General features: G+C 36.2%; 2 protein-coding genes across 2 annotated transcripts in view; one reads left to right on the top strand and one right to left on the bottom strand.

The window, feature by feature from the left end:
- The window catches only part of LOC136819589 (uncharacterized), a 31,973-nt gene extending 27,869 nt beyond the window's left edge, over positions 1-4,104 (bottom strand). The window contains exons 1-3 of the mRNA XM_067075822.1: positions 3,604-4,104; positions 2,794-3,105; positions 2,475-2,582 (exon numbers count right to left, since the gene is read on the bottom strand). Coding sequence (XP_066931923.1) covers positions 2,475-2,582; positions 2,794-3,105; positions 3,604-3,804 — 621 coding nt within the window. The 5' untranslated portion in view covers positions 3,805-4,104. The remainder of the gene's footprint in view (positions 1-2,474; positions 2,583-2,793; positions 3,106-3,603) is intronic.
- Positions 4,105-13,877: 9,773 nt separating this feature from the next.
- LOC136819531 (large ribosomal subunit protein uL13m-like) lies at positions 13,878-14,445 on the top strand. The gene has a single exon (XM_067075765.1). The coding sequence runs from the start codon at positions 13,936-13,938 to the stop codon at positions 14,443-14,445; it is 510 nt and encodes a 169-aa protein (XP_066931866.1). The 5' UTR covers positions 13,878-13,935.
- Positions 14,446-24,589: the final 10,144 nt, after the last annotated feature.

Below are 24,589 nucleotides of genomic sequence, written 5' to 3'. Positions count from 1 at the left end.
TACTTGTTTAAAATATATTGTTTGAAGGACTCGATATCATTGAAAAACTTGAATTCTTTAGATTTTAAGCGTGCAACACAGTTGCAGTTTATGTCTGCAAACACAAAATCCACTGGCCCATCGTCAATAATTAATGCCTTAGCTCTGTCTAAAAGGTCAAGCCTTGATTTGGTGATGTCAAGACGTATTTTTATGTTTTGGTCTAAAGCATTACTTTTTCTAGCTTTATACAAAGCTGTGCGTTTCCCAAACGAATGAAATTTGACGATCATGGATTGCTTTTCTCGACCAACACGATGAGCCCTATCAATATCAGCAGCAGAAATGTTTAAGTTCAAGTGATTGCAAAGATCCACAACCTTTTTTACACATTTATCAGCGGACTCGTCAGCCGACTTTTCCATGCCATTGATTCTTAAGCAATATCTCCTTGAATATTGCTCTTGATGGTCATTTTGTTTGGTCAAAAAATCTACAGAACTCGAAAGTACAGCATTCTTATCACATAAAATATTGACTTTGTTATTGAGTTCAGAAACTGACTTTTCTAGAAGTTCAATTCTATCTTCATGATGAATGCTATCTTCCTCGAGAGAAAGAATCCTTTTTTCTTGTTCGTCAAGACGATTGTACAATTTTGTAAAGAGATTTTTAATGTCAGCAATATCTTCTTTAGTAGCCAATTTCTTCCCAAACTCAAGTAGTTTCTGCTCTAAAATGTCTTCATGCTTGGCAGCATCAGAAGAGTTTCGTAGGACTCTACCTTGACTCATAATATTCCTCAATAGCAAGTAAAAACAACCATAATCAGCAAAAAAACAATATTTCAATCAAAGATAAGCAAAAAACAAGCCAAAAATTTCAAACGCCCCTCAAATCAAACACGCTACATTGACATGACCGTTCAGTTCCGTAGAACGCGGAAAGCGGTTTATTCATTTAAGTATTAATCATTTTATGTCGTTTTTAACTTATGACCCTCTCCCTTTTCAAGTCTGTGATCAAGTCACCGTGCCGAAAATATTCTCTCATCATGCTATCACATCAAAATACAATTACGCTTTTTGAAAGCATTGATAATGCAGTAGCGTAGCCAAGAGGGGTGCAAAATAAGTGTAGGAGAGCAGATTTTCATGACACTGTAATTATAATCATAATACAAAAAGATAATTACATCAAGGATTTATTATACACCGGATATACAGGGTGTCCCTAATTAAAGTATCGAGTTTGAACATGTGATTGAGTAGAAAAGTTTGTGTGTGTTATCGCTAAAATATAAGAACGTTCTCCATCACACAGGCTTATTACAAAAGGTAGTTACAACGTATAAATTAATCGTAATGACAAAGAAAAAAGAGGGAGAGCTTAAAATACAATTTTGTGAACACGCACATAAAACTTTCTACTCATAGTTGTGTTTCGACTCGATACTTTAATTAGGGACACCCTGTACAAGTAACAGATTTTTGCCGATTTCTCGTGTACTAGCTATGTCCGCAGTAATGATACTATTGTTCACTCTCCTTCCCTCATTAAATGATTTTTCGAAGCATTTTTATTGCATTTCTTATCGAAAATCACTCATCCAATTCCCAAAAGAGACTTAAAACTTTCCTGTGAGAGTCAGATTCTTCCACTTAATTGCTAATTATAAGTCGTTATGACGTTTCAAGCTGTGAGAAAGATGCAAAAGACGTTGTGTATAAGAAATTTAATGTTGACACCGGAAATTTTCAAACTTCAGCCTCAAAAAAACCACTTTCCCACCACGTGCCTCCAAAGGATTTTCATTCCACAGTGGAGCCAAGACACTCAAGTCTTATGTATGTTAATAGTGAGGTTAAGTATACCGGGATAATCACGACGACGGACGAAAAATGTAATAGGCTAGTGGAAATACGAAATTTGATTGGTTGAAACTCACTAGCCTGTTAAATTTTCGTTCGTCGTCGTGATTTTACCGATTTACTTAACCTCACTAATTTCAGCTCTTTTGGGGACAGTCTTGGAAAAATATTTCCAATTGAAAATTTCGTGTCACTATAAGCATTTTGGCTGGATTTCTTGTCTAATGATGTTTTTCTCACATTACATTTCACAAATGTATTCAGCTCGGAATGCTAGCCTTACTTTCAAACTTTTTTTCTGCAAATGTACAAATAGAAAGAGCCAGAGAACTTTTTAAAAATAAGACTGATAAACATATTTTTAAATCAGACATCTTCGAGCCGACATGACAGTTGTCCATTGCGGACAAAGCTAGAACATCAATTGTTTTCTGAAACAATGAAAATACATTGATCGCTCTCCATCGTTTTATGAGTCGTTTATCCAGTGTAATAAATCTTTGATTACAGTGTCATAAAAATCTGATCTCCTACACAAAGTTTGCGCCCCTCTTGGCTACGCTACTGATAACATTATCACGAAAATCGCTGAGGAGGGCCCAATTATTGAGTACGGGTTCTTACCTTTGGATGAAATACTTTGGCAGCATCAAGGTGTTTGTATAGGAAGACAATGTATGATTCTGAAGCGTCCTGGTTGGATGTCAAGACCACTTGGAATGAGTTTGCTACCTAAAATGTATACAGAGACGGAGTTTAAAATATTAGGTTAGATATGAAATGCGTGATCCTTGATTTTGTTGCATCTTTCTGTATTCTAGAAAAAGTTTATTATTATGAGTAAAACAAAGACAGCTAATGGTTGAAGAATTTTTTTATCCTTATTCTTATCAAACAGAGGCGTTCTGGTATGAAACATTTTCTTGGAGTGGAAATTACTTACATTTGTGTCCGAAATATGTTTCACTTTCTCAAAAGTCACCAGCAATGTTCTTCGGACATCTGCTTCAAACTGACCAACTCCTTCGTCTTCACCGTTCAGACCAAGATGTGAATTTCTCTTCACCAGATTCTCAATCTGATCCAACACATTCCTGCTTACATTTGTATTGTAATAGACACTACCACCTTTGTTGGGTTCAATGATAAAGTCTTCCCAGAACGGGAGGATTGAGTATTGAGGAAAGATCCACCAAGGATCTGATGACGCAATTCTGATGTACTGTGTTGACATCACGCCTCCATTGAAACTGATCTACATGAACGATAACGTTAGAAGTTAGAAATTTTTTTTTATGAAATAGAGGTACTCAAAAGAATTTCTCGAAATTTGTGCTCGCACGGCACGATAGAGGAAGAAAGTTCCTCTCTCTCTCTTGTTCTTAGCATGAACTCGCTAGATCCTGGAACTTTGTAGGGGAGAAGGGAATACATATTTAAAACATTGTGATGATTATTATCAAAATTGTGGGGGCGTTCAAGGTGAGAAAAATGCTGTAGGCGCTACCTTAAGGGTGCATTTTTAGGCTCTATAAAGCATACTGTAAGGAGGTGTGACTGTAAGGGTCGAAACGAGAGAAAGTACACTGTAAAGCTTTTTTCACATGTACGTAAAATTTTACTTAAACACCCCCTTCTCACATACCCGGTAGGATTTTTTCAGCCAGTGGGGATAAAAATAGAGCTGAGCTGACGGGTATGTGCTGCCCGGCTTTTGACCTTCGGACCCTTAGAGTCTGTATCGGTAACTTACATAAAATGTTTTGATATTTCTATCCCAAAACATGAAACTTTCTTGTAATTCAACTTCCACGTTTTCATCATCTCCATTTGTCAGCATGACGTCATCATTTTCGGTACCGTAAGGTAGTAATGTATTCTGTTGAGCTGAAGTTCTCCATAGAACCAAGGAGAGATGAAAAACAAGCAAAAACACTCCTTTGTTAACCATCATGTCATGGGAAACGTTATGTTATTTCTTACTTACTGATATTTCTTTTATACTCCAAACTTTTTATCCACTCTCTTTGACTTCATACTTGGCTGACATTTCAGTCAAAGCAACTAGACTAGTGAATCATGTCAAAACGAGTCATTCATGTACAAATATCCTCTATTATAAGAGATTTCACTGTGTGCCTGCTATTAGTGTTTTTAAAAATATCTTGTTTTCTAATCACGAATATGTATCTTTGTATCTCTTTAATACAATAAAAATTTGTCATTTTTCTAACTTATGTAGTAATTGTATTTCGTTTTTTAATCTTAGCTTTAATTTTTTTCTTTGGTTTATTATGATGACGTCACTGTTATAAATTCTTAATTTTGTCAGTGAAGTCGAGTTGAATATGACGGCGCTCAACTAATTAGTAGAGGGCATTTTGTAAAATCGCTCGATTGTTTTGGTCAAAGCACTTGTTATACATTTTTGGAAAGCTAAGGGGGTAGGGCAATCAAAATTACTTTGGTTCCAATTTTTTTCGGACACTTTGGTGTGATTTTCGGACAAATATGACGGTCTCAGGCAAAAATCATAGGGTTAAAAATTAATGAAAATTTTAGCTTGAGAAAACGGCGCAAAAACTGGACAAAACAGCTATTTCTGGCTGAAAAACACGGTTTTCAAGGGTTAATATCTCGAGTTAGGTACAGAAATCACATATACTTGCAATATATCTCTAATCTTAATTTTTTGAGAGCTTTCAAAAAATATACAATAGGTCTCCGTTTTCACAAGCTAAAATTTTCATTAATTTTTAACCCTATAATTTTTGCCTGAGACCGTCATATTTGTCCAAAAATCACACCAAAGTGTCCGAAAAAAATTGGAACCAAAGTAATTTTGATTCCCCTACCCCTTAGCTTTCCAAAAATGTATAATAAGTGCTTTGACCAAAATAATCGAGCGACCTCAAAAAAACGAACAAAATTCCCACTTTGACAAGCTTCCATTTTTAGTTAATTCTAATGTCACCGTAAATCTTCCTTCAAAAATAACATTTTAAAATTCTAAGTAACTTGTTTAGCTCTTTGGCGATATCATTTAGTTCCTACCAGGCGAAAAGATAATTATTCTTTTGTACTGTTTCTTTTTTAGCTATTATCCTTGGGAATGTTTGATATTGAGTTGGCAGCTATGGCTCGAAATGTTACTGTAGTAAAATGGCTTTGTTTGCAGACCATGGAATCCGCCGCTGATCGCACCATGGGTTGATATATCGGAATATTGGCAACAGATAAATGCAGATGTTTTGCACTCCAATAGGTTATACGATTGGGAAGCTCCAACCGTACCCAGAGCCACCTGCACTAATTTTTGATTTTACTGATGGGCGTTGGTCAAATTTCGTGAGCTCTATCAAAAAGGGACCAAGTGACCAAGTAAGAGTTTGAGAATGATTCAAAAAGCGAAAGCGAACTAAGCGAACTAAGGGACCTAAGGGACTGGGTAAGAGTTTGAGAGATAAGAATATCATCGCATGGTCAGAATGATTCAAAACTTTACGCTGCATGCGCTTGGTTTGAAGAAGAATTGATTTTAATTGAATCAACCTTTTTACATGCACTCCTAATAGGTCCGCCAATAATAGGGTATACTTCTCACAAAAATATGACAGAGGTTGATTTTCCTTTTCATTAACCAAAGACGAAACAAGACGTACTAAATACGCCATAACGAGCCATGTTCTACTCTCTTAATCCGGGGGGGGGGTGTACTAGGGTTGGCGAATGAGGGTATGTGCGGACGGGACCTCCGAAAACCGACCCTTAGAGAGACTGATTTTTTCTGAAAAGGTGACCCTTAGAGAGACTTTTTGAATTTTTTTTTTCGATTTTTGAAAAAAGTCATACCCTTAGAGAGACTTTATTACAATTTTTTCTCTGCAAATCAAAAAATGTCCTAAAAATCCTGAATTTTCCGACCCTTATAGAGAGACTAATTTAAAACTTTCTGATTTTTCCGACCCTTAGAGAGACTTTGAAAGGTGAAAAAACCGACCCTTACCGTCCGCACATACCCATCATCCATTTTTCTCAACGGTCGTAAGGGGCTTCTTTTCGTTTTTTTCAAAACTGCATGTACTTCCACCTCATAAACGTCATCGAAAAAACGAAACAATTTCGATTTAAAATGCTTTTAATCTTTAATTTGAATCTCTGGTAAAAATTTGAGCTCGAAATCTTTTTTCTACCTACCTAAACTTATTCAAGTTTTTCTGTCAATGACGTCATCAAAATGGCGGATTTTAAGGGATTTTCCCAATTTTTCGAGTTTGGTGCATTATGGGACATCTGACTGGGCACATTCATAACGGCTAAACTAAGCTTCTCCAAAAAAGCCCAAAAAAAGGTATGTTTATGAGGCGGAAGTACATGCAGTTTTGAAAAAAAAACGAAAATGAGCCCCTTAGCCTTACGACCGTTGAGTTGCCTAAGTACCCCCCGGGCTCTTAATAATACATGGTCATTATATTGTTTTCATCATATCCGCTGATCTCGTAGTCGTTGTATTTTATTTCCTAGTCAGCACACCATCACCGCGAGAGCGGTTGATTTAAAAGCCCTTATGACGAAAAATGCTCTCGCCAAGACAAGCTTTATCAGGTCTAAAGATTCAAGATTTGATGTTCTTACGAAATTGCTCTTCGGGCCGTTCGTTTACTGATGGTTCTTCGCTGACGTGGCCTCCTGGCATCCCTTACAGGAATTAATAGGGTTGTGAGTTGACGCGTCTGACGCATAGATATAAGCGAGATTATGTATCTGGAATTCTCTACGGCTACGGCTAAAGATAGCGAGGGAACCCCGCAACCGAATATCTCCGATACATAATCTCGCTATATAAAAGCGCGTAGCGCTACGCGCGTGCGAAATGTGTGAATGCAATCAGAACTAGCCCGGGGTCCACTTAAAGCTTTTTTTATAGACTGGATGGTGCGATTAAGTGGCCCGGTAGTATATGGTAATATGCTTTTGCTTAGGCGGACTGTAAAACAGTCCGCCAGATTTTAGTGGTTTTTGGAAGGTAAAAATAGTATAAAGCAATGTTTTTATTTGAGAATAAGGGATTGCAAATCTGTTATTGATGTTTGTTTCTCATTTATGATTATATCTGTCAACTCCAAGTAGTTTTATTGTTATTTGGATTTTTAACATTTTTTCTCAAAATGGCGACCTCGCCAAATGCTCCTAGTCTACTTCACTGGACTCAGCGTCATAAAAAATTATCAAAAAGCAAAGTTCAGCCAAAAGTAAACTCTAGTCTAAATCAGAACCTGCTTGGAGTTGAAAGGCTACATCGGATGTAATTATCGGGTGGTTATTGGATAAAATCGGAGTAACCGGATTTTCAAATCGAAAGTTGCACATGTTCTTTTTTCTGGCGCTCGCTCCGTCATTCCTCAAGAGGCAACCTTCGACAGCTGAAGTTCAAGAACTTTTCCAAACCAAACTGAAATGTAGATATTTGGGAATGTTCTTATTCCAGATCGTGAAAGGTGAAAAACTTTTGTTGAAAAAAATGATGAGGCTTATATTTTTTACAGTAGATTTTTCGCATTTTGGTGTTTTGGGTGTAGCTAGACTCTGAAAAAATAAATAAAGTGGTCCGAAGAAATTTAGCCTGGATCTCGCTCCATGCTAAAATTCCGACAATAGACCTTTTTTCAAAGAGGACGTCCTGTTGAATAATTATGTAGTCCAGCCATAAAAACAATGATAGAGCCATGCATAATTACTGTATCATGCATATTGTAATAATTATGCGTGGTTTTTTATCATTGTTTTTCTGCTGGACTACATAATTATTCAACAGGGTGACCTCTTTGAAAAAAGGTCTATTTGTACGGGACTGCTCTGGGAACTCCCTGTGTCATGGAGCTGCTCCATTTAAGCATAGTCAGAAAATCTGCTGTTATTACTATCTTTGCTTTCTGATTTGAATGATGGCACTTGTGCTACTTTTTCCCCCACCATAATTTTTAAATTAAAGTCAAAAATAAGTTGAGCTCCAGCTTCTGCACTAATTTCAGCATAACTCTATTTCGTCCATAACACATTGAATGAGATTTTTTTTGGTATTATAGTTGCGTAAAAAGTGTACCGTAAGTTGGTCTAATCTTGACACATCCGTCTTCTAATTTAGACACCCTTCTTTAGAGATAGGAATAATATTAAAGTTGGAATCAGTGGTTGAAAAAGAATTTTTCCTCTCTTACCACTAAGCAAAGAAAAATAGTTTCCACCTTACTACTATTTTCAGCTCTAGAAAAGGGTACCGTGAGAGGTCCTAAATCCGACACAACTGCCTAATTCCGACCCCCCCCCCCCCAAATAACTGTTATGAAAAAAAATTCTATGTTTACAAACATTCCCTCTCCAAGTTGAACGATAAGCTAATTGCTAGAACTCTCGAAAAAAACATCTAACAAGATAGCTGCAATGTCAAGATGTCAATTAATGTAATTAAAAAGTGTGAGTTGTAAAAATAAAAACCTTTTATTCTGGATCAGTTGCTCATGTTTAAAACGATAACAGTTTTGTAATAAAAGTGACTTGTGCGGGAAAAATACAAAACAACTTGGGCTGGTTTCCATCAAGAAACAAACAGACTAAATTGCAAAAATGGCGCGAATTTGAGAAAATGGCGGATGCGGTAGCACTTAATTTGAATAACAAACATCGAATCAATGAGACGGCAACTATCAACGCCCTCTTTACCACCCATAAGTCCGGATGTTTATTTACGGAAGGCCCGCAATCAAGCCAAGTGCCAGTCTAAAGTAATAAAAACCAGGCTTGATTACGTAACGTTTCAAAATGAGCACGCTCGTACACAGACATTTTTTATATTTTCGTGTGCTTTGGAAAATCAAAACATCTCATTTCTTTTTATGCTGTTACTACTGTTGTCATTTATGAGGTTGTGCATATTGCAATAAAAAAATATGTTTTGTTATAAGAAGCAATTATTGTTATTTGGTTCAATTGGTTCAGTGTATATCAAATCTCTCAGTTTAGTTGACACTTTGGTATCTTTTTTGTGTCACAGCAAAAGGTTTTTATTTTATTTTAGTTTGTATTTTATTTTAGTTTGTATCTTTGAAAGACCCCATCGGATTTAGGCAGTGGTGTCGGATTTAGGACCTCTCACGGTATGTCAAATTTAGATGAGGGATGTCGACATTATACCAAGTTACAGTACAGTACTTCAGCGTAGATGAGAAAGATAAAGTAGCAGTGGGTTATTATAGGAAACCAGCCACTTGGACACTTGGAAAAGAAATCGAGCAATATATTAGCAACAGCATCAAATTACTTACAAAAGAATTTTTAGCGCACAGTCTGAGGATTTTTACCTTTATTTTCATTTCTAGAACTTTTACCAAAAAAAGGGAAAAAATAGAAAAGTTGTATTTTTTACTACTCTATTTACATACTGAATTTGAAAGATCTTCTATGTGGCAAACTTAAAAAAACTGATTTTTGATCTGCTTTTGCAGGACTTTAGCTTAAAAGTGCTTGCGTGCAGCATAGGGTACAAAGTCCAAATATGCGTTTCCCGTAATTTTTGTATGCTAGGTCTATACTGTCTGACGTTCTGTTACACCACCATCATTCAAGTCAGAAAGTAAAGATAGTGTACGACAGATTTTCAGATTAGTGAGAGTAGCCCAGAAACCTGGTGAAGAAAATGGCTTTTAAGAGCCAGTTTTTTTAAGAGCGGGGCAGGTCCAATAGTTTGAAACTTAGATTTTTTTCATTTTTGGATATGTTGTTAAGTACAATGAACTGAGTAAAATCCCAAAATATTTTGGTCTGAAAATTCATAATGGCGGATTTATGCCAATTTGAAGTTTTTGACATTTTTGGGCATTGCACTTAAAAAGTTTTTTGATATAGAACCATGCTTTCTCAAATCAAAATGAGGAATTGATTTTGGGTGATTCTGAAACTATGGCCAGTAAACCATACAATTTTCCAAAAAAATCAAAATTTTCAAAATGGTAGCTGGAGTTATGACGTCACAAAAACACTACAAATTTGATTTTAAGGGTATTTTAGAGCCATCTGACCTGTCACAGGGGAGTTTCTTACTGCTCAAAATAATATTTTCTGGTAGTTTAGTCCCTGGTCTATCCATTTGAAGTGATTGCAATAAAAAATTCCGGCCCTACTGGCCCCTAGAGGCCCGAAAAGCCAATAAGGTCTCAAAAAAGTACCAACTTTAGCCCAATTTTCTTAGAAATCCCAACATTGTCTGACCTCAAACTCTTCTGTTCCTGAAAGACAACCGCCTGGTCTCTTAGGATCAAAAGAGAAACCTATGTGATCTCCTACCATTAATTTTTTATCTTGATTTAAAAATTTTCTTAACATTGCTTGAAAAATGACTAAAATTTGGGATATTTTGGCCCATTGGCAAACTTCAAAGGGGTCTAGGTCACTGAATTTGTTATAATATAAGGGCTATGATGAATCTTTTATATAAAAACAATGAAACTAGGTGAAAAAAGTTGTCAAATGTGCTTTTTTGGGCCAGAAAAGCTTTTTTTTCAATTTTTTGACTAGAGCTGAGGTCATTCTATTGCAGCCAGTAATTGGCAGTTAGAAAGTAAATTTTATCTGAAAATCATGATTCCTCATCACATTCCAGAAAGGTTTCTAGGAAAATCAAATATGGTACTCTTCGAAAGCTTATAGAGGCTGAATTTTCACTCAAAGGCGGCTTCAAACTCCCCTGACCCCCTTAATTTTGTAAAATTGACTTAAAAGTACATTTTTGGCTGAAATTTTTGCCCAAAATGAGTACCCATTGCTACTTGATTCTTGATTTTGTGAAAGCATCCTATAGATAGTTCAAGAATTTATCAGAAGTTGGAACCTTTTCCTTTCTTTTAAAGATTAGGGCTAGCTCAAAGTCAGTTTTAACTCTAAAATCCTAAAAATCCTTGACAATGTTGCTCAAAACAACAATTTTTGCTCAAGATTGAACAGAAAATGAGCCCACTCAGATAATAAAATCTTCGTTTTTGGAAAGTTTCATGGGGATAGTACAAACATTCATCAAGATCTTTACCTCCTAATCTACCATTTAAGGATCAAGTCTGTCAAAATGTGCTTCTAAACTCTCAAATCTTCAAAGGTGAACTTTACCAACCCCATAAAACAATTTTGCCATCAACCTTTCTGCCCTTAAATATTCCTAAACCTTTCCTTCTCTTTGGATAATTTGAACTTTGGGCTCATTAACTGCATTTAAGAGCAAACAGGCTGATAGCAAAATTGTGTTATAGGGTTGGTAAAGTTCACCTTTGAAGATTTGAGAGTATAGAAACACATTTTTGACAGACTTGATCCTTAAATGGTAGATCAGGAGGTAAAGATCTTGATGAATGTTTGTACTATCCCCATGAAACTTTCCAAAAACCATGATTTTATTATCTGAGTGGGCTCATTTTCTGTTCAATCTTGAGCAAAAATTGTTGTTTTGAGCAACATTGTCAAGGATTTTTAGGATTTTAGAGTTAAAACTGACTTTGAGCTAGCCCTAATCTTTAAAAGAAAGGAAAAGGTTCCAACTTCTGATAAATTCTTGAACTATCTATAGGATGCTTTCACAAAATCAAGAATCAAGTAGCAATGGGTACTCATTTTGGGCAAAAATTTCAGCCAAAAATGTACTTTTAAGTCAATTTTACAAAATTAAGGGGGTCAGGGGAGTCAGAAGCCGCCTTTGAGTGAAAATTCAGCCTCTATAAGCTTTCGAAGAGTACCATATTTGATTTTCCTAGAAACCTTTCTGGAATGTGATGAGGAATCATAATTTTCAGATAAAATTTACTTTCTAACTGCCAATTACTGGCTGCAATAGAATGACCTCAGCTCTAGTCAAAAAATTGAAAAAAAAGCCTTTTTGGCCCAAAAAAGCACATTTGACAACTTTTTTCACCTAGTTTCATTGTTTTTATATAAAAGATTCATCATAGCCCTTATATTATAACAAATTCAGTGACCTAGACCCCTTTGAAGTTTGCCAATAGGCCAAAATATCCCAAATTTTAGTCATTTTTCAAGCGATGTTAAGAAAATTTTTAAATCAAGATAAAAAATTAATGGTAGGAGATCACATAGGTTTCTCTTTTGATCCTAAGAGACCAGGTGGTTGTCTTTCAGGAACAGAAGAGTTGGAGGTCAGACAATGTTGGGATTTCTAAGAAAATTGGGCTAAAGTTGGTACTTTTTTGAGACCTTATTGGCTTTTCGGGCCTCTAGGGGCCAGTAGGGCCGGAATTTTTTATTGCAATCACTTCAAATGGATAGACCAGGGACTAAACTACCAGAAAATATTATTTTGAGCAGTAAGAAACTCCCCTGGGACAGGTCAGATGGCTCTAAAATACCCCTAAAATCAAATTTGTAGTGTTTTTGTGACGTCATAACTCCAGCTACCATTTTGAAAATTTTGATTTTTTTGGAAAATTGTATAGATTACTGGCCATAGTTTCAGAATCACCCAAAATTAATTCCTCATTTTGATTTGAGAAAGCATGGTTCTATATCAAAAAACTTTTTAAGTGCAATGCCCAAAAATGTCAAAAACTTCAAATTGGCATAAATCCGCCATTATGGATTTTCAGACCAAAATATTTTGGGATTTTACTCAGTTCATTGTGTACTTAACAACATATCCAAAAATGAAAAAAATCTAAGTTTCAAACTATTGGAACTGCCCCAAACTGCCCCATTCTTAAAAAAACTGGCTCTTAAGCAATAGCTTTGTATTTTAATTGATTAAAATAAATCTCAATAGAGCAATTTTTTATGAGTGATGACTTTTGGGAATTCTCTATATCACATCTAAAGACAAAGGATGTTTTAGAGATGAAAAGACAAACATTTTTTAACGAAAAAGTTTACAATTGTGTCACTTCATAACGTTATGAGAAGGGGTGTGTAAGTGGTATCTAGTTCTTGCCAACAGTAACAGAAAAAAAGCCAGAGCCAGATTCTTTGGCTAGGCTGGGATTTTTCCCATAATAGGCAGGTGGAGATTTGTCAGTTCAGTAGTTATAAGTCCTTTTTAACAAATGCTTGGTTGGCAAGGAAGAAAAGCAAAGCCAAGTCAATTTTCAGACTCAAAAACAAAATAGCTTATTTTCTCACTTGACTCACTTGCTGAAGAAGTGTTTTGATTGGCAGATTCTTATCAACAGTTTTTTTATGGTTATTGGAAATTTAAAACCATGGGTCTCCAGGCCATGATTGACATGGCCTTTTGTTTTGGAAAAGAATGAAAAGCGATCTAAGTGAATGACAGTTGTTAGCTGACTGCTCTTGTCTTAGATGGAAAAGAGTGAAAAAACAAACAGCTGCCTATTCTGACCTGCCAACTTGTGATGTTCATTTTGCGTGAAATAAAAGTTTCAAAGGGAGATTCAAAATCTTAGCCCAATTTTCCGATTGGGAAATCTTTTCCAGAAATCAGAAAGTTGGGGAAGTATATATTTTTTTGAAAATTGGAAAACTGGGGAAATTTCCGGGAAAAAAAACTGGAGAATGGATGAAATTTTTCCAAAAAATAAAAATATATGAGAAATTTAAAATGTTCAAAAATTGGGTGAGACAGTGTGGGAATGTATGAGTCTCACGCTCAATGCTTCAGAGTTGACACTTCTGCTTATTATTGAACAATAGGTGTTTGACATCACCTAGCTAGTTTCAGCATTGAAAAGTATTGTCAGGAGGGGTGCCCTTTAGATTGCATAGGGTTATCTGAGACTGCAAACGGTTTCAAATGCAATGGGTAAAAAAAGGAATAGTTTATCTGAAAATATACATATATTTGAACAAGAAAATTTGGTGATCTTAACAGCGACTTGACCAAGTCTAATAAGTGATACTTTAGAATTTAAGTTTATCATGAATAGGTTAGTTTGAGCATCAAAGGGCTCATTGAGTCTCAGGGAGTCAGCAAATGTTAAAGCCATTTTCGAGTCACTCTATCCGTTGTGTCTTAATATCACTATGATTGTTTTTATTTTCAGCAAAAAACTGAATTAACATATAAAGCCCATAACAGGATATGCCATTTCAGTCAAGATTTGCCAAAAGTTTTTTAACCAATGCTAGAGTGTGGTATTTGATTGACGCTCGTGATCAAATCAATGGCAAACTTGCTGCTTACATTTGTGCGATACTTCAAGGAAAAATCAAACCTACGTATCATCCTTTAAGTGACCTTGGTGATCATGTTGTTGTGACGAACTGTAAAGACATTGCAATGAGTGGAGAACGACCTTGGGAAACGAAAATCTATAGACACCATACTGGGTATCCTGGAGGTTTGAAGGAGATAAAAGCGAGAGATGTACACAAGAAAGATCCATGTGAGATCCTATGGAGGTCTGTACGTGGACAGATGCCAAAAACCAGAAACAGAAACAGAGATATGAAACGATTACATCTCTTTGTAGATGATAAACATCCATTTGCTTCTAATATTTATGCAAAACTTTTACCACCACATCCGATGCCAAAGCGCTTGGATGAATATACTGCACATGAAATTCAGAACTATCCTAAATTGTTCTGATANGACATTTGGTATTGGTTTTAAGGGTTATAAGAAAGTTTAATATGTGGTATGATTTGTTAATTTTATCAGAAATGTGTGTTATGAGATTTAATTAAAACGAAAAGCTTATGCTGAAAAATATTTGTTGAAATGTTTTTTGAATAATAAAGAGATTTAATTGTTTGTCAAGCTGTAAACCTAGGAATTTTATTTCATTATCTTTTTTGAGTCTTACATTTCTAACCCAGATTGACATTTTACTTGTACCAAAATTTATGTGTTTGGTTTTGTCCATATTTACCACTAAGCCCCATTTGCTAAACCAGTCAAATAGGATCTCAACATATTCAACTAATTAGAAGCATAGCTTCTGATCGTCCCAAGTAGCCGGTCATTGCGAATGAGACATTTTAATGTTATTATTACTGGTTTAGGTATTAATGACAAAGCGAGAAAAAAGAATGGGTGATAGGCAGGAGCCTTGTGGTACTCCTGCCTTCAAAGAAAAAGTGTCAGATTTAAAATGGGAGTATTTTATGTATGCTTTCCTATCCTTTAAGTAGCTATGTAGGATTTATAAAAGATATTTAGCGATTCCAAGAGAGTTTAATTTAAATAGGAGAAGAGAGTGGTTTATTTTATCGAAAGCTTTCTCAAAGTCCACAAACACAGCATGCATTCTTTCACCTTTTATTTTAGCTTCTTGATAGTCATTTAACAAAAGGAAAAGGTTATCTACAGTACTTCTTTTTTCTAAGCAGGATGTTCCCTTTTATATATTTTTCCTCAGCCCAACTATATTATAAGCCAAGATTTTTTCAAAATTTTACCTTGGCAGGTAAAAGCTTATAGGTATGTGCGTCGGAATTTTCTTGGTGTTTTTACTTCGGCATCATTGTAATTTTTGCTGTTTTTAATGTATCGCAAAAAATTTGGTCACTACGTATTAGCTTCATCGTTTGAAGGTAGCTGAAGATACTTTTGTCTTTTTTGAGGCATCTGCAATGTCTTGTTTGTTTTAAATCTTTGATGCCGTCATCTTAATCAAGTTGGTCTTTATGTTGGATGTTTATTTTCTCACCATCTAAAATTGTTTTGATATATTTCCAAGTCTTTTTGGTGGTTTCCCTCTCGTTCATCCTCTTTTTGATTAAATCAAATCTCTTATCGTTACTTTTTTGACTTTCAGTTCTTATTTGCCTGTTTAATTCTGTTTTCTTGTTTCTAAGAAAGTTATCGTTTTTATATTTTCTTAGCAGAGTGATGGTACTTTTTCTTTCTTTGATTAATTTTCTGCATTCCATGGACATTCCCTGGTTCTAATGTTAGGCAATACATTTGAGTTAAGTTTAGTATGTTTTATTCCTTATTTCTACAGGGTTTCTGACAGGGACCAGGGTAGCTTTACAAGAGTATTTCATGGAAAAATTGGTTGAATTTGTTTTTCTTTTAAATTGTTCAGTGACGCCGAAGTAATATATTAGTCTCTTTTTTTTTAAATTGTACTTCAGGCACTTTCACAGAAGCAGCCACCGACCTAAAATTTGCAAATATCTGTTCTGATTTGCCAGCTGGAAGGATTTCCACGAAATTAAGAACAGTTCCTCGTTTTCCAGGCGAGAAATTTTTACTTCAGAACAGTTATATTTTTCCAGTAGGAGTAAAAAAACGGTAGAACGATCGAATACAGGCGAATGATTTTACGCAAGTAAGTTCTTATCTACCAGGCTGACAAATCTTCTAAAAAGCTCGCTAAATTCCAGCTGCATGAGGACTTTAAGAACAGAAACTTAATTCCAGCTAACAGTTCGAACGATCCACAATTCCAGATGTTTTTAGAACAGATGGTGAATTTTCAGCTGCCTCAGGCAACACATTCAGGACTTTTTTTAAATTCCCTCAGAACGATAGGAAATCTTAGACACGTTATTTATAAATATAAGAGATCGATATTTTTCATAAGACCAGATCATATTTTCCAGCGCTCCCAATCTTCGTAGAAAAGGTCAACTTTCCTCTGGTCCCAATCTTCAGTAGAACAGACCATATTTTTCCAGCTGGTCCCAATCTTCAGTAGAACAGACCACTTTTTTCCAGCAGACTTTTTTCTTTAGTTCGGTAAGAACAGACCGCCATATCCAGCTGGAACGTGCCTTCAGAACAGATATTTTGAAGTCCTCCTTCGGTGGATGCTTTCGCTTTCATATATCTCAATGGCTATTCGTCCTATTTATAATAAGTAAAGTAAATCGATAAATAAATTATTAATTAAAATGAAAAATAATTTTCAATTTGCAGAAATATACGTACGAACAACGCTCGGTTGAGTTCAAAATTATTGATTGAAGCTTGGATAGAATTGTACAACTGCACTATCTGTTGGATGCAGAGCTACATATCTTCAGCGAGGCCTATTCACTACTGAAAGATGCAACTCTGCAGACCAAGGCCTAAAAGCTCGGAGCTCTTTATCTATCAGTGTCTATGTCTCTCTACTTTTGTATGCGCTCTGCGCCAGGGCAATGAGGACGTTATCGGGGGAAGACTTCAATTTTGGGAAAAAAACAAGAAACGGTTTACATGAGGTTTCTTTTAAACAAACATTACACGCATTGGGTTCAAAATGTAATGTATCAAAAAGCGTTCGTCTTTAGTGTATTGTTTACAAATTTATAACAACGTCATGGCTGTTTGTAAGATTGTGGTACATATTTTTTAATTTTCAGAAAATCAATTGAAACACAAAGTTCGGGTCGAGTTCAAGAATGGGCTTGAACCATACGTGGCTAAGGTATGTTCTTTATTCACAGAAAATGTCACATGTATAAAGTGCAGGTTTATAGGAAAAAATTCGCCCAAGTCTTTTTCGGGAAGCTACTCAGCCCAATCACAATCTTGAAGCTTTAGGAAGAAGTCTACATGTAAATCCTTGATTTTACCCTTGACGTCTGATTTGTATTCTTGTTCAAATCTTGGGTATTTCGGTAGTAACTTCTCAATCCGTGCAACAAGTTCACTATAACAGAAAAATGTAATAGAAATATCAGATAGGGAGCATTTAAACTGACATAACTGGATTATTGGGTAATTTATGACACGTTAAAATTACAGTTTAAAAAGAAATAACAAACATGACTTACGGCTTAGTTAACGCTGAGGCTTTCGTTGCATCTTCCCTTTCCTTTGGTGTCATACACACCCTAATGATATGTTCGGTTTCATCTTTGGTATTGTTAATTATTCGTCCCATTAAAGTCTTTTTTGCTAATTCTACGGTTTCTTGGAAATAAATTAAATCTTCATCTAAAACTGCGTTATCCATGCTGGTGGGCTTGTCTTTTGAAGCGATAACCACGGTAGGTATTTCATTAATCATCATATCAATGTTGTGTTTTAGGTAGGGCACGAAAGCTTTTGTAATTTTATGTTTGGTTCCATTTAGTTTTGCTGAAGGAATATTTCCAAGTTTAACCAGATACCTTTTTTGTAACTATAGGTGAAGACCAACCACACTACTATAAGGCCGAAGAAGAAAAACAGACAGGCGTCGTTCAAGTTGCTGCCCGACGACCCATCTTCTAAAATGAGTCAAGTGAAAAATTTGCCTGGCAAGCAGCCTAAAGCCACAGAAAAAAAGGCTGCTGGGCAGGTCTCACGCTGTGAGATCTGCAAGATAGTCTATGGTTCCAAAAAGGATGATGCCTTTCAAAAAGAACATTCTATCAATGCGGAATATATGGGCTGTGGAGAATGCGAATATTGGGATCACGTTATCTGTGCGGGGTACAACGTCAATTCTCAAGAAGATATTGATGAAATAGAATTCAAGTGCCCCAAACATACCACCAAGAAAGAGAAAATGTCACGTGATCTTCAATTGCTAGAAGAGCCCAGTGCATCAATCTCGCAAACAATCAAGACAGTAATCCCAACCACCCCATCTATGGAACAATATGAAAGCCACAAAAGTACAAGCAAACAGCCTCCTAAAAGACGTAAGTTGAAGGCGGCTAAGATAAAAAAAACCAACCACCTCATCGTTGGAGCAATCTGAACGTCATTCAATTGAAACTGGAATGGGAGCACGGTCCTCTACAAGGATTGCTTTGCGTAAGAGTATAAATTAACCGCATCAGAATGTGTGTATGACATCATGTACGACGTATTTCCGTGTTTTTGGTTTTCCTGGCAAGCATTTGTAGGCTTGTTTCACCTAACATGTTGTCTTATATACTCGTTGTTCTTCTGGGGTTGTCGATGTTGTAGGGAGTGATTTTATTTCTTCCGCACACTCTAGTATTTTTAAAGATTTAACGTTTATATTTTCGGCTCAAATTAACTGGCAGAAGAGAGCTTTGCTTGAAATTCTTACCGTTTCCAGCTTCTCTAACAGCCTTGTACATTTCAACCATTGCTCTGACGATGGAATTCCTGTTTTTGGAAGCCAAAATTTCAGTTTTTTATTGATCTCTTCTAAAAGGGCGTCACCTATGGCGTCATATTAAAATGACCCTTCTGTTGACTCACCTCCTTGGCAATTATCCCTTGTATGGGTTGTAGAAGAGGCCATCGACAACATATATAAATCTTTAACCTCTTTTGGCATTCTTTCAAGGAGTTTAACGAAGTTAGTGTTAGTTTAGTTAGTGTATATCTAGAGTTTCAAAAATAAACGGTATCAGAAAAATAACGTCTTGCCTTACAAACTCACTTCGGTTGCCACGGCATTAATGGCGATGTGTAACCAAACTGCTTACTGGCAAAGATGAAGCATAAGTGAAAACATGCAGATGATTTTAAAGCCTATGAAAAATTTGGCTAGTACCAGGTTTCGGTCGTTCGCATTTCCTTGCGAGATACAGCATAAATGAAAAAAATACAAACACTATACCTTCTCGTAAATTGGATGCTTTCGAGCAAAAAATAGCATTGAAAATCTTTGCAACGTCGCGTGCATACCTAAAACAGTCAATTAAAAGGTGCAAATACGAGGACCATTTTCATGGTGTTCCTTTTTTTTTAATTTACAAAGAATATATTTAGTCGTGTAAGCTTCAATCGTAATAACTTTGGAATGGACAATGCCGAGAGGTAAAGTATAAAAGATTTTTATTACTGATACAGGGGTGTAAATTTAAATTCACTAAAGTTCACTGAAAGGCTAATTCATTTGTGGGTTTGATATTTTCCTTTATTATGTCATCTAGAACCTAAACCCTTTCAAATTACCTTCAAAATTATTCCTCCACACGTAAACTCTAAATCCGATAATTGCCAGGAGCACATCAAATATCATCTTTTGCATGAAAATATAATTTTGCGACAGCTTATTTTCCGTATACGCTTCCTCTACCCAATTCCAGTAGCCGTCAATGGTTGGCTCTTCATTCTTCAAAGATTCTACGTATGGTTTGATCAATTCATCAGTGAAAGAATACGCTAGGAGCTTGCATAATCTCCATGCCTTGTGGTGGTCTTTACAAGATTTCATCTAGTAGAAGGGTATGTAATATGTGGTAATATAGCAATGGCTTAAACGTTATCAAAGATAACAAACGGCGCCAACTTTGTCAGCAAGACACTGTAATGTAAAATGTAATTTGGAGTTTATCTGGGTATGTCCACTACGAAAGGACTACGAACCACGGTCAAAAGAGGAGCCTGTTGTTAAGATTTAATAGCAGTCTTAAGTTGGCTTCCCTCAGCTTTTTATAAACCTACCATATTTTGTTGCGCCGTGTTGGTAAAGCCAATATCCATAACAATACTTTGTACAAAAACTTCCCAATTCATCTCCATGAATGCCTTTATAGCATTCATTTCCAAATGTAACAAACCTTTAAAACAAAAACACATGGTAGAGTTTTAGTCAGGTTTTGAAAGTCAAGGACTGTTAGTTTTATAGTGTGTCTCGAAGGAAAGAGGTTTGAAAAGTTTTTCTGTCAACATGCAAGGCTATCTGAACCTTATTAGGGAGCTTCCCCCGGGAGCTTCCTTTACAATTTAATTTGAAAAATTATATGCTTCATATGTGTGTTTGTTATGCCTAGTAATCTAGTGTACTGTGTTTATTTACCTGGAATCAATACAATCCAGTCGAATTCCCTATCAATATCTTGCGTGCTGTCATAACATCCATGTGCCTATGGAAAGTGAGTTAAATTCTTTTACCAAAAATCCTAACCCGTTTGGTAGTTGGTTTATGGCGAGTAAACGATTTAACAGAAATCTGGACCACTTTTTGTAGGATACACAAAATACTATACTATACTATATTTGAACCCTGAGTCCTGAATGTTTTAGCCACTAAATTGGATAGTGAACAAATTATCTCCAAACCTTATAATAAAGACCAAAATGACTGTCATTGCACTTTCTGCAGGCGTAGGTATTGTTAATCAGCTCAACAACAATCTGGAAAATCGTGCCATCCACTTCCAACAGCAACCACTCTCGCTCTCCACGCCCATACCGCCGGATTCCTGAAATGTCGTAAACGCATACAGGCATCAACAAATTGCAGTTGACTTTTCACGAACATTAATTTGCTAGCTGTACGTGTTCAAGAAATAGTAAGTGTACTTCATTGATGCAGTCCAACCGAATGCAAAAAAGTGGAGCCATGTAAAGAACAAAGATTTCTAAAAAGCTTTATCGTCGCATTATGGTTTGCAATTCCAAATACTTGCAATGAAAGACTGACTAACCTGAACGTGTACCATGGTTTCGCAAAATGCGGGTCAAGTGGTCGTAGGAATTGGGGTTCATCAAATCAGGTTCTCCACAAAACATTTCACACGGCTCTTGAACTCTTTGATTGATAGTGCAGTTCCCAAAGATGCTGCTGTCCAAACCATCTTGTTTGGGAATGTTACTGTCGCAAAATATTGCCTTAGCATTTTTTCCAATTTCCTGAAAGACGTCGCCACGAGTAACCTCCATATCAATGTCTACCATCTCCATTTTTTCGTCGGTGAATTTGTCAGGGAAGTCGTTGATATTGTTGCTCGATTCTATACCATCAGCTTCATCATTAACGCTCATATCTGTTGGCTTCTTGTTTTTGAGGACGTTAATGATGTCATCGATGTTGGTGTAGTCCAATGAATATTTTCTTTCTTCAATGGCACCACCACATGTCGTGCATTCTGACGCAGTCGATCATTTTCAGAATTACAGACTTTACAAAATAAAGAGGAAGCGTACCATCCACGCTCGTCTGTTACCTTTGTAGCAACAGCGTTGGTTCTTTGAAAACGTGCTAGACGATTGGCTATGAAGTCGTTGCGGAACTCCTTGAATACTTCGTCATTTGCACTTTCCGTAACTTCAGCGTCACCAAAAAGATAGTGGAGTGGTTTGAGCTTCTCATTCCATTGCAGACGAGAATCAGGGATTTTAATTTGAGCGTGACAGGCAATAACACTCGAAGGCATAGACGAATTTATCTGTAAGTCCCAGTTTTTGCCAAGAACTTGACTGTTATCGACCATGCTTTTTATATCCACATCAGGTATAATCTTCGGTGTGCCAGCAGTGACCTTTGCTAATTCCTGAATGTAGGTGTCGCTAACCCCAGGCGTTAATTTCGAAGTTAGCATCGTTGACTGTTTGCTGTGTGTTACAGCGTGATTCACTGCATTTGTCATCAAAGAGAGAGGCAATACCACTTTTTCCCGCCGACAGCCGTAAATACATTCCATGGCATGTGCCATTTTGGCAATGTCGGTAGTATTGGACACGTCTGTTATGCTACAAAGTTTTAAAAAAAACTCAACTACAGGTCGGGGGCGTGCATTCACCCAATTAACACTGGAGTATGCAGCCAAACTTTCAAAATCCCAGCCTCTAATCTCAATTTTTTAATATTCTCATCAATCAACGGGATAATCTGATCTAGAACACCTGTCTTGCCAACTTTTTTTATGCTTGATGTATTTTCCGAGTTCTTCCGAGTTTGTAAGTGCACTTTATAGTTTTGATTCCCATTGAAGAATCATATTCTGGTTTTCATGTTATTAGATGCTGTTTTAGAGCTTTAGAGCTACACTGACTGATGCAAGTTACCCAATCTCACGGTACTGTTTGTACATAAAACTTATCTTTAAAGTTCTATTTCAATGATCTTATTACTTAAGTCTATTTACTTTAAAAAAATTTCTGGCCGGCCGCATGAAAGGTTTTTTCCTTCACCCGCATTCCGGAAACACTACATTTAATTATTTTTGCCTGACAGCAAAACTTCTACATTATATATTTAAATGCATGTGGAAGTAAATGTCAAGCTCACGACAAAAGTTTTCCACATTTTAACGCATGTGGAAGAAAATGTCCAAATTCACAGCAAAAATTTCCAAGTTTTAAACGCACGTGGAAGAAAATGTCCAAATTCACAACCAAAGATTTTCCACGTTTTAAATGCACGTGGAAAAAAATGTCCAAATTCACAACCAAAGGTTTTCCACGTTTAAAACGCATGTGCAAGAAAATGTCCAAATTCACAACCAAAATTTTTCCACGTTTTAAACGCACGTGGAAGAAAATGTCCAATTATAATTCACAAGTAAAATTTCCAAGTTTTAATCGCATCATGTGCCGCAAGAAAATGTCCAAATTCAAAACCAAAAGTTTTCCACGTTTAAAATGCGTTGTTACTAAAAGTGGTAACACAGGGTAACACATGGTAACACTAGGGTAACAGGGGGTAACACATGGGTAACAGGGGGTAACACTAGGGTAACAGGGGTAACACATGGTAACAGTTTGAAAATGGTGGCTCTGAGGGGTCGGAAATTTGAAAATTGACTTAACCAATGTTGTTGGTGACTACAATGATAGAATGAATGATGCTGGTGAATGCAATGATGGAATCGATGTTGCTGGTGAATGTAATGCTGGAATCAATGGTGCTGGTGAATTCAATGTTGGAATCAATGGTGCAGGTGACTGAAATGATGGAATCGAAGTTGCTGGTGAATGCAATGATGGTGTTACTGGTGAATGCAATGATGGAATCAACGGTCCTGGTGAATGTAATGCTGGAATCAATGGTGCTGGTGACTGAAATAATGGAATCGATGTTACTGGTGAATGCAATGATGGAATCAATGGTGCTGGTGAATGTAATGCTGGAATCAATGGTGCTGGTGACTGAAATGATGGAATCGATGTTACTGGTGAATGCAATGGTGTTACTGGTGAATGCAATGATGGAATCAATGGTGCTGGTGAATTCAATGTTGGAATCAATGGTGCAGGTGACTGAAATGATGGAATCGGTGTTGCTGGTGAATGCAATGATGGTGTTACTGGTGAATGTAATGATGGAATCAATGGTGCTGGTGAATGCAATGGTGGAATCAATGGTGCAGGTGACTGAAATGATGGAATCGATGTTACTGGTGAATGCAATGATGGAATCAATGGTGCTGGTGAATGTAATGCTGGAATCAATGGTGCTGGTGAATGCAATGGTGGAATAAATGGTGCTGGTGAATGCAATGATGGCATCAACGTTACTGGTGAATCCAATGATGGCATCAACGTTACTGGTGAATGCAATGATAGAATTAATGGTGCTAGTTAATGCAATGGCCCTGAGGACTGAGGGGTAAAAATAAAAAAGCCACGTGTTTTAAAGCTATTGAAAGTTAAATAGGGTTTCACTTTCTATCCGTTTATATCATCAATATCAAACTAATAAAATAAGTCATTTTGTCAATATAAGGAAAATAGAATAATGAGAACATTGTACCTGTAAAACTGGCCTTCCCAGTGTTCGCGGGGTGTTTGCTTAATGACAATTTTAATCTAGTTTTACTAAAGGCATCTCATTCGGCACAATAAGAATATTTGGCTTAATAAAGCTTAAAGATACCACACTTATATACAAAAGTATATCAATATTTTTTGAAAAAAGCGTCTCTTTGTCAAATTACATCAGGACTTGATTTGGATGTTCTCTACGGTTGAGAGAGCAAATAAACTTTTGTGTCTTTTTTTCCTTTTTTTTGTATTTTGTTGATAGATCTTTCTCGTAGAAGAAGAAACACATGGATTTCCTTTCATAACTGAAAGTTATGTAATGTTTTTTTCGCATACAAAAAAATGAGCAAAAAACGTGATTTGAATGGTTACACAACTTTAGTCTCATAAAGTAAAT

Source organism: Clytia hemisphaerica, unplaced genomic scaffold, assembly GCF_902728285.1.
Source record: "Clytia hemisphaerica strain Z4C2 unplaced genomic scaffold, Clytia hemisphaerica genome assembly, whole genome shotgun sequence".
In the NCBI taxonomy this organism is placed as follows: Eukaryota; Metazoa; Cnidaria; class Hydrozoa; order Leptothecata; family Clytiidae; genus Clytia; species Clytia hemisphaerica.
Note: the sequence above shows the minus strand (reverse complement) of the source record. Positions and strands in the feature narration are given on the sequence as shown.